Source organism: Pavona decussata, unplaced genomic scaffold, assembly GCF_977016875.1.
Source record: "Pavona decussata unplaced genomic scaffold, jaPavDecu1.1 SCAFFOLD_128, whole genome shotgun sequence".
Classification (NCBI taxonomy): Eukaryota; Metazoa; Cnidaria; class Anthozoa; order Scleractinia; family Agariciidae; genus Pavona; species Pavona decussata.
This window is the reverse complement of record NW_028145542.1, coordinates 3,240,372-3,250,743: the sequence shown is the minus strand read 5'-3', so window position 1 is coordinate 3,250,743 and position 10,372 is coordinate 3,240,372. Positions and strand designations below refer to the sequence as shown.

Below are 10,372 nucleotides of genomic sequence, written 5' to 3'. Positions count from 1 at the left end.
AACCTATGTGCACTATATGTGGATATGTGCGGACCCCGAGGGTATGGTTTTTAGCCGTTTTGGTCTGAAATAGGTCATGGATTTTAAGCATTTTAGTCTGAAAGTCTGAAAACGGATTTGTGATAGTAGCTCAATTTGAATTTATATCCAATCTATACTGAAGTCATTGATTGTGCAAAGGATGCAATTCTAGTGTCCGCCTTAAGAGGTATATTCTACTGGAAGTTTGCTAAAAAGTGTCCTTTGTCCGCTTTAGAGAGGTATCCCCTTGTAGAGAGTTAACTTACAGAGAAATATGGGAAAGTTGGGTGGGACCAACCATCACTGTCTGCCTTAGTAAGGTGTCCGCCTTGAGAGAGTTGACGATACCTTCATGAGCTCTGGGAACGAGGTCGTGTTGCTTGCGATTTCGGTAGGATCGACTATGAGTAGTCTCACAGGCTCTTATTTTTTTTCGTTTCAGCAATAATACTAAGCGAGCAGAAAACTCGAGCGCGTACAAAACTCGCCTCCCGCGCTCCCTCCGGTGAGAAGACGCGATCCGCGTGATGAAGAGAAACCGCGTCGCGTATCCTCGCGAGAGGCGACTTTCGCGTTCGCTCGCGTGTTTCTTTCTTTTTTGTTTATGTCCTTAAGAAAACTAAACTACACCAGATCGAAGACAGGACAAAATGTGGCTGCTGATTATGAATTCTTGAAGGAGAATCCATTATTCCTTGTCTTTAGAATTCTTCTCGGACCTCACTCACAAATCATTATTTTTTTTTGGTAAATTTTTTAATTCACATCCCCGAGCCCCATGTAGAAATCCGTGCTAGTCGATGAGACTATATATCATGTTTATATTAAATCAAAGCAATTTTTACTTTCGAGGGTCTACCAGTTTTCGTTTCAGCGCGTTTCAGATGATCATGAGAAGGGTGTCCCTCTAACGATAAACACACTAAACTGAAGGGAATGATATTATTAGGAGGAAGTAGAAATCACAAGATCTACTGATGACATAACCATATAAAATCCATTTCGTTTAGTTAAGCAATAGACCGTACTTTCCAGAAGTTTACCAGCGTAATAAAACCACGCGGGATGTTGGGAAAACACGAGAAAGCTTGTAAATCACGAGCCGCAGGCGAGTGAGTTACAAGCAAAGTGCCACTGTCAACACGTCGCTGCACTTTCGAAGCTGATTTACTTATGGCTGATTGTGATAGCTTCGCAAGCTCGCTTCATTGCGGTGGCCAGAAATTGCCATGATCTCTCGATCTGTTAATCCGGCGTTGGCCCACAGGGTTATGGCTGTCGCTCTCACCGAATGGTTGGTGTAGGTACGGGACAGACCTGCTTCGGCACTGATTTCTTTCATTAATGAAGACAACTTGCTCTTTCCGAGTGGCCGATTTTCATACCACACTTTATCTGAAGGGCGCCAATTTCTCTTCGGATACTGAAATAGTGCATCGCATTGTGGATTGAGCTTTGTGAGGAAGACTTCCAGAGCAGAATAGCCATCGGTTGTACAGGTAGTTTTGTACATTTGGCCATTTTTTTCGAAGCTCTCCACTTCTGAAATTCCCCCTGGATGGTTTTTTGTCGTTTCGTCGTGCGTCATGGTGACGAAAGGGCAGCCTGTTGCATCTCTCTCAAACGCAAAGCTTGTTTTCTTGAGGTTTCTCTGGCCTTCAAACCCACGACGACACCAAAACAGAGAAACATGAAACCAAACGGCTTGGTGAGTGAAAAAACTTCACTTGTTTTGAGCTTGGCGAGGTCTTCTTTTTCTGGTTTGTGCTTGGTGTTTTGCATGCCTTCTTGCTTAAGCTGCTTAATTTTGGCGTCAAGCATTTGGTTTGAGAGGACAAAACGTGGGTCGTGAGTGAACCTTATTCCTAAACTGTGTGGTGGTGTGTTTAGATATCTCTCAATGCCATTTCTTAAGGAGAGAAGAGTCGCGCGGCTGTAATTTTCGCCTTCTTTATTTCTTGCTTCGGCATAGAATTGCCTCAGATTCCTGTCCAGCTCTTCGACCGCCATTTCCGCCAGACTTACGCCAATAGCCTTTTGTTTACTCCACGCTAGGTGAACAGAGAAAGAGGAATTGTGATTTGAGCAGTTAATATCAAATACCTTGTACTCGGGTTGAAGTCGGTTTAAATTGTTTTAAACGCTTCAAGTTATTTGTAAACAACTTGACTTTGGCATATAAACCTTCAATAAATTACAAATTTTGTACTGTTTATCAATCCTTTTTGAGCCGTTTATTTTATAAAATAACAGTTTCAGTGAAAAGCCAGGCTAAAAGATTATTCATGTAATTAAAACCAACCTGTGAATACGGAAACTGCCCACTGTGTTGCCTGCTTGGTTTTTTTGGCTGGTGCATTTTCGACGATCGAGTCAAGTTCTTCGTTTTCCACATCGGAAAATCTCAGTCTCTTTTTGCTCGACCTTTCTTCTTCTGTCTCAGTATTTAAGCTCTCTTTTTTAGAATTTGGCTCCAGATTTTTATTGTGCGGCAAAAGCACATCAAAGCCTGACAATATGTCGAAGTTCGGAAAGTTTTCGTCGCGCTCGTCGGCCATTATCGAGAAATCTCCAGCGGGAGAGCAGCGGGAGTTTACCGGTACAATAGTACATAGGTTTGGCAACTCTATTGACCGATCAGAACGCGCGTTGTATGTTAGTTATTTTATAACTTTCTATATTCAAGGGATAACGGACTGAAAAACAGAAAGAAACACAAGCTAGAGTGGAGCGATACCCTTTTGGTTTCACTTCTGGTCCGATAGTGCGCAGTAGCACGTTTCAGTTTCTAAATATATCAGCTCTAGTCAGTACTTGTTCTTCCTCGTGACGTATTCTTCCTGTGAGTGTTAGCTCGTTAGTGGAACGAAATCTCGAATCTCCATGGATTTCGTGTTTGTTGGCGTCGAACAAACAGCTTTAGCTATGCGTGTTCCACTTATCACCTTTTAAAATTGGACAATTCGAAAAATAACTCCCAGTGCTCAGTTCAGTCTTCAGTTTTCGACCTTCGATCTTCAGGCTGCTGTTGAAAAACTTTAACTTTTATTGTCAGCAGCTAATTTGAGGTGAGTGTCTTTGCGAGCTTTATCAATAATTCTTCTTTTACTACATCATGAATGGTTCGGCAAACGGAACAGCACCGAGTCCCGATGCGGTCTGTCTTCTACCATTGACGCATTTAATTGCGTTAATTCCAATGAATATTTTGTCGATCATTATTGGAACGATCGGAAACACTCTGGTGATCCCAACAGTTTACACAAACACCTCCCTGCGGATTATTTCAAACTTCTGGCTCGTGAGTATGGCCATAGCCGATCTCTTGGTTACCGCGCTTGGTCAGCCTCTACTCGTTGCGTTCTGGGCTTAACAAGTAGATCGTGAATGCAACGAGCAGGTGTCTGAGACGTTTCGCCTGATTGGTAACATGTCATGCTCTGCATCAGTTCTTCACTTGTGTTTTATCACTATTGATCGCTGCTTGGTAATCGTTCGACCTCTCGAATGCATGAAGATTCGAACGATGAGAAGATTCAAAATAGCGGTTGCCATTGCGTGGACTGTTCCCACCATTTACGGTGTTTTACGTATGACGATCAACAGGAAGGTGACATCTTATTTTACAGCCATTTGGTAGCCCGTACTGCACATTGAAAGGTGGCCTTTCAGTGAGAAAGGTGTTATTTCCACCCATCCCCCCTTTGGAAGATTGACTGATGGTAAAAATATAAGAAAGCTTTGGATGCACCTCTCAAGTTTCATTTAATGGTTAATTCTCGCAGCGACTTACCCAAGCTTTGTTGTTAGCGCTTGAAATTTTAAATCGCGTCGTTGTCCAATTATAGTAGCAACAAAAATCAGAAACGCGAAGTTCAAACCAATAGGCTTTACAGTACATTTAATTGGAAAATTAAACTAAATAATTCAGATTATCGGATGTACCCTGAAGCAAATAAACATTGATTGATTGATTGATTGATTGATCGATTGATTGATTGATTGAAAAGGGTAACAGAATTGTTAATTTTCTTTGCGCACTATATATGGTGTTGGTAGTAGGCAGGATTCCTACAGTGACGTCACTTTTACTTCACACTGAAGGCATGGTTACTAAGTTAAGGTCTCCACGTGTGATGCAGTCTTCGCAAAATGGAAGGTGATCACGGTGGTGAGGCAGTGAGTTCTGCCTTGGATGATCAGAGGGTAAGTGGACAGGATCTGCTTGTTTATAAATGTCCTTTTTTTCAGTGCTTTCAGTTCTATTTTTACTTGCTGGTGTTTCCAGCCGATAAAATGTATCCATTCCGTTATCCAACGACAGATAGCATACAGTGTTTATTTTACACGGTTCTCTTACTTCAGTTACGATTCACAGAATGCCTCTGTTGAAATTTTTGGCAATAATTTACTTTGTGAAAGCTTTCTAATGGACAGTTTGGCCAGTGTTTGGTGTATGTTGGAATCGCCAGCGTTGAAAACAGGACCGACGTTCACATTACCAAACATGTGTACATCTTCCGAAGATATATACGTGCCTGGCAATGTGAACTTCGACGAATTTCAACTTTATTTTACACTTTACTCCGCTGACTTCAAGGATGGTGGAGTCATTTTATATGCCCGGCAGCCGGGCAAGGTCTCAAATAGACTAAATTCCCGGCACAGAGTCAGAAATTTCTTTGAATTTCTAATGAAATTCACGATAAACACTCTTGAGAGTATTCGATGCTTGTTTGGAAATATCAAGCGTTTCCAAAAATTATTTTAGTTTTGTAGTGGACGAATTTTCCAAGCGCCCATCGCATTTCCACTGAAAGTCACAACAAAACACTCTTGAGAGTATTCGATGTTTGTGATTGGAAACTGTCGTGTTTTTTTGCGCGGAATGCCCTGCGGCAGACCGCATCGAGGTGTCGAGTTTCTTTTTGTTTTCTTGTTCTTCATCATAGTCTCAAATTGACATATTAAACCTGGATTAAACCCTCTCCTCCCATTGAAGTGATAGAAATCAAATCTTCGCATTAATTTATCCACTTTGCCTTGAGAATGGTGTGCTGGTCTTTGCTTGCCGCAATATTCGTTGCTAATTTGTGCACGGAAAGGCGTGACTGATGAAGATAAAAGATTTTTAAAACGATTTAGAATCAGTGAATTGACATGAAAGTAAAAACATGGTTATGAATCCTTTTAAAGGTACATGATTTTTGAAAAGTCAACAAAGACCAAAAGTAAACCCGTGGTTGCAACAAAGCTTTATTTCGAAAGCCAAACGTAAACAAACTATTTATAGTTTCAACCACCTTCAATTTGATTCGCTTTATTGTAAAGTGGCTAATTGTCTCGCTATGTAGTGATACACAATCAACACGTTTGTCTTTAGAGTTTGTATAACAGAAAGAAAATTTCTCACACTGTGTCTTCTCGCATATCAGAATAATTTTAAAAACCTGGTACATGAAAATGAAACAGATATTTACAATCCCTCTCGTTTCCATTGTATAAAGTTATGAAATCGTACTATGTTGCAGGACAAATTCTTTGCAAATTAACTTCGCCATTTTGGAACTGATAGCACTCCATTTTCGAGGCTAGGATCGATTATTCCAAACGTCCTTCTGACTGAAAAGCAGCTATCTAATCAATATCAAATATTTGCAATAATTGAAAACATTAAAGATAGCAGATAGAAATTTCGAGATATAAATAAACAGTGTGTTTCAGGGTCCAAATCCTAGCTTTTGAAAATAAACATACGAGTAAATAGGTGTCCCGCCTTGAGTGTTTCTTAATTTATTTTGGGACACTCCAATCCTACCATTCCTCCGTTACAATTTCCAAGAAAGAGTGACCATTTTTACACTGTTTAAAACTCTGTCGTAAGATGTATTTGCGGCAATACTTCTATTCTATTAATACTTTGTAATAAGATGTCTTCTTTTCGAAAAATATAAATTTTTAATTACCCCCTTATCACTAAGTCAGAATTTTTAAGAAAACAACATAGCACTCAACAGCAATGTAATACGAAGAAATTTCTTTACAGACAGAGTGTAATAATGATGATATTAAATGGTAGAAAGACTAATAACATCAAAATCAAAACATTGCGCGAAACTAATGAATTCTTCTAATTAAAATACAATGTTGCTATTGGTCAAGCTTTTCTACCAGCAATATGTTCAAGAATTCGTCTGATTATAACACAGAGAAACCACTCATGTAAATATAAAACAATTTCATTGAACCACTTTCATCATAATTTACCTACGGAATGGATCCAAGGTAAAGAGTTTCTCTCGAGATTTTTTGCTCCATAAATTATCCTACTTCGTTTAATAGCATGCAAATGAGCCATGCTGCTTGAGGCAAAGATCATTGTATCCGATACTGTTCACCAAAGTTACTGATTAAGAATGTTCGAGCACAACGTTCACCTGAAATTCGTTTATTTTGAGACTTACTTCATCCATATGCAAAGTACAATCAGTAAAGGCGGCCTTGAGAATAGCATCTCTGTAAATTAAGGAAGCGATGTTGTGCATCAACAAGTCTGTGAATCAGTCAACTGCGGATGCAACTAACAGCAGTTCATTTTCTCTCGCTCCTGAACTAGAAGCATTAAGAATAACTCGCATGGTCGTGTTCAGTCTGATAGCAGCACTCGCTTTGGTTGGAAACTATGTGGTTTGTCGAGCAGTATGGAGAAATCCTGGCCCCAAACCCATTGCACATTACTTAGTCAGCAACTTGGCTTTTGCTGAAATTGTCAGCATGCTTTGTTTGGTATTTACATTTCACGCGTACGAACCGCCATGGTCTTGGAAGCTGGGGCATGTGATGTGCAAGATTCTGGAGCCTCTACAAATAGCAAGTCTGCTGGTCGTCACGACAACTTTGGCACTCCTTGCTGTCTATCACTGTGTTTTACTCATCAAGCCAATGGTAAGAAAACCAACTCGTAGACAAACATGTTGTGTTATATTTGTCTCGTGGGTAGGGGCCGTTGGGCTGTCAGTTCCTACAGGACATTTTCGTGTGGTGAATTCATACGGAGACAAATGCGAGCGGATCCTTTATTGCGAAGAAGTGTTTCCTGAAGGATTCAAGCACTACCAGAATACTTATACAGTCGTTCTTTTCGTCATCAACTTTGCCTTACCACTTGTCATTATGGCGATTTCTTACTCGTTGGTCAGCAAGAAGATAAGAGAGCATATCTTCCTGATAAAAAGGTTTCAAGACGAGCAGAGCAAGGCGATGTTATCTGTCATCCATTGCTCAGTGTGCGTAGACGAACTAGGAACAGCACAAAGAGACAGTAAAGACCAGGCTGACATTGGCCTCGAACATCTTGTAGTCGGCAAGAGCATCAACAATCAACAGACCAGACGTACCACCGCCTTATTTGAAAACCATATACCACCATTGAACGTACAAAACAAAAATACCATGGAACTTGAGAATGATCTACTAAAACTGGCGTTTGCATTAGTGCTCATTTTTTTCATTTGTTATATTCCTTATCAAGTTCAGTTTCTTATGGTCGAATTTAAAGTTGAGGCGTTTACATTCTGGCCTTACCGTTACACTTTTAGTAGAATTGTTTTCACTCTAACTTGTTTACCAAGTGCCTTGCATCCAATATGTTACGGGATGATGAGCAAGTTTTATCATAAAGCATTTATGAGATTAATAACTTGTAGAGATCACAAAACGTGAAAGTTTGAGTTCAATTTACGTCAATTTAAAGGCTGTACTCTTTTGGCTAACACACGTTAATACTGTAATTTGACACGGTGCACAACAATAATATTATGGTCCTCGTGGAGTCACTCATGGGAAGAAATATTTCTGACTGAGGTAGCCTTGGAACAGGTGTAACTATTCTCTTGCTGCTTGAAAAGGTTAGCATTGTACAGTAGCACTTGTCGCTTGGGAGTAAGACGATAGTGGATCTCAATACAACTTGTCGCAGCGTCAGAAAAACAAACATTCTTAGCATTCAGATGACTAGATGTTTTGTTGACAGCTACAATTTTGCCTTTCGATCTATTTACCTGGCTTAGAGTAAAACCGATTATAACTAATAAATTGGGTTGGGTTTATTTTCAGTGTCAGTTTCCCTCCTTTCTGGTAGTCAATATGTACAACATCGATATACCATACTTGTTAACTCGTAATTTATTTCATGTACGTGCTGTGATACAATTCAAGTCATGCACCCACTTTGACACAATTCAATAAAATGCTAATTTCTTTTACCACCCGCCTGGAGTACTGGTTATATCTATCCGGTGGGTGGTGCACTTTTAATTGTATACACATTTAATTATATACTCATTATTCAAAAGTTGAAAATAATATTTTATTAGGAGATATGGGATTAATCTATTGTTTACAGCGTCTGATAACGTAAGTTTGCCGGCCGAGTTCTAGAGGATTGTGAATTGGCTTGATCTGAGTAAACTATACCTCGGTGTCTTCAGTTCGCCATTAGACAGACACATTTAGCTATTAGTGTAAGTTTCAGCTGAGACCCTCAACTGTAAGCTGTTTAAGTACAAACAGTCGTTCGTTAGTTAGAGTTACCGTCAATTATTTCACGGCCGTTCACCCACTAATTCCAGTTTAACTAATACCTAACAATCATCTTTTAAGAGAACTTGCACCTGAGTTTGAGTCGTACTATTACATTAGCTAACCTTCTGATTTCATATTTTCTAAAAAAATGCCAATCAATTTCCAGATTCCCACACAATTTCACAGAGTTATCACGCCAAAAACTAGGAAGTATGGATACAAAAGCGTATTTCACTCGTTCAGATCAAACACATGATGCAGCCCCGATTGTCACTGGAGTGGGACCACATTGGTTTGCGTACAGCCGTCCTCTTCATTGTTTTCATTGTTTTTTCATTGTTCTCTTCATGTTTGTGTCTCCTCTCCTGGGTTGTCAGAGACATTAACCTATAGCGATTCGATGCCAACAGCCAGGCTTGTTTGCAAGAGCTCTTCAGATAAACCTTACCAATATAGGAGATAAACTCAGTCATTCTGGGATAAAACTTTGACCATTGTTCTTGGCTGCTTTTCAAGTCTAAAAGCATAAAGCGTAAGCTAACAACTGACACATGACGAGAAGGCATAAAAGCTTCGCCAGAAGTGAGGGACATATGAAGGCTAACTACAGAATGTTTGCTATAATTACGTAAGCGAGAAGGGGCTGGTTGATGGCTTGATTGTTCTGAAATTTGAAGTTTGAAGCCTGCAGACTTAGAGTGGAACCAAACGCTTCACCCTCTTTTAATGGGTCTTCGCCAAAGTGTGAAAACAAGGGTAAGTATTTTTACAGTAGTGTTTCAACATTTGGCCAAAAGGCTTGTGTTGCTCTCTATTGCCTCATTCTATTGAAAGACACCCCTACCCCATGTCATAAACTATGTGGAAGAAAAATAGGACCAGAACGTCATTAACATCATCATCATAATCGATGCATAGACTTGATAACTCCTGCAGTCAAAAGTTTGCTTATAATGGGGTGCCGTAAAGATTGCAATTTGCTAAAAAAATTTTTAAAGGGATAGAAAGGACACTGTGTGCTGTGTTCCGTGGAAGGAAGGGTTTGATATTAACAGATAAATTTGTAAAATTTGATGCACCATAATAGTATTTAAGAAATCTTTCAGCTTAACTTTCGAGAGAATGATATCAGCATTGGGAGATGTTATGCATTTAAGGTGCTGGACGTTACTCTGGCAACGTAATTTGAAACAGTACCATCTGATGCATATATAACCGCCATAAACACAACAGAAGATTGTTCAGACTGCGTGATACTGATATATTGAACAACTGTAATATATTCTGGTGCATGCCCCGTTATATTTGGAAACTGTTTTAAAAATGCGCAGTTGACATTAAAATGGGGAGAACATGGTTAACCTGGTTGTGAGTTTTTGGCTAAACTATAGAATACAAGGTCACTTCATCAGGTATAAAGCCCGAGCTGGCTCGGCGGCTCCTCAGTCACAGGTGAGCCACCGAGCCCCCGAACCACACAGCGGTCGAGCCGCTTTGTGGTGGATGGCAAAGGATGGCAAAGGAGATATTTTCCGGCAAATAGAGCGAGTGGAACTGTATTTTGCTCTTAATAACGTTGACAAAGATCACGAGGACTTTACGTTTTTGGCTTGGTCGTGGCGGAAGCTTAGTATGGAGATCTTTGCAATACCTGAGCGTCCAAAAGATAGGTTTTTTGGCGATTTTACGAAGTTTTAATTGTACATTATTCTGCAAGTCGAGTTTGATAGCAGAACATTTTAACAACTTGAGGTCGAATCAGGTTTGT

The 10,372-nt window shown here is 39.9% G+C and overlaps 1 protein-coding gene and 2 pseudogenes across 1 annotated transcript; 2 read left to right on the top strand and 1 right to left on the bottom strand.

Annotated features, from left to right (window-relative positions):
* Positions 1-1,138: 1,138 nt before the first annotated feature.
* LOC146469003 (uncharacterized) lies at positions 1,139-2,579 on the bottom strand (annotated as a pseudogene).
* A 332-nt stretch (positions 2,580-2,911) lies between these two features.
* Positions 2,912-3,999, top strand: LOC146469002 (octopamine receptor-like; annotated as a pseudogene).
* A 2,556-nt stretch (positions 4,000-6,555) lies between these two features.
* Positions 6,556-7,772, top strand: LOC146469001 (orexin receptor type 2-like). Its single transcript, XM_085123996.1, has one exon. The coding sequence runs from the start codon at positions 6,556-6,558 to the stop codon at positions 7,741-7,743; it is 1,188 nt and encodes a 395-aa protein (XP_084980122.1). The 3' UTR covers positions 7,744-7,772.
* The last annotated feature ends 2,600 nt before the right edge of the window (positions 7,773-10,372 follow it).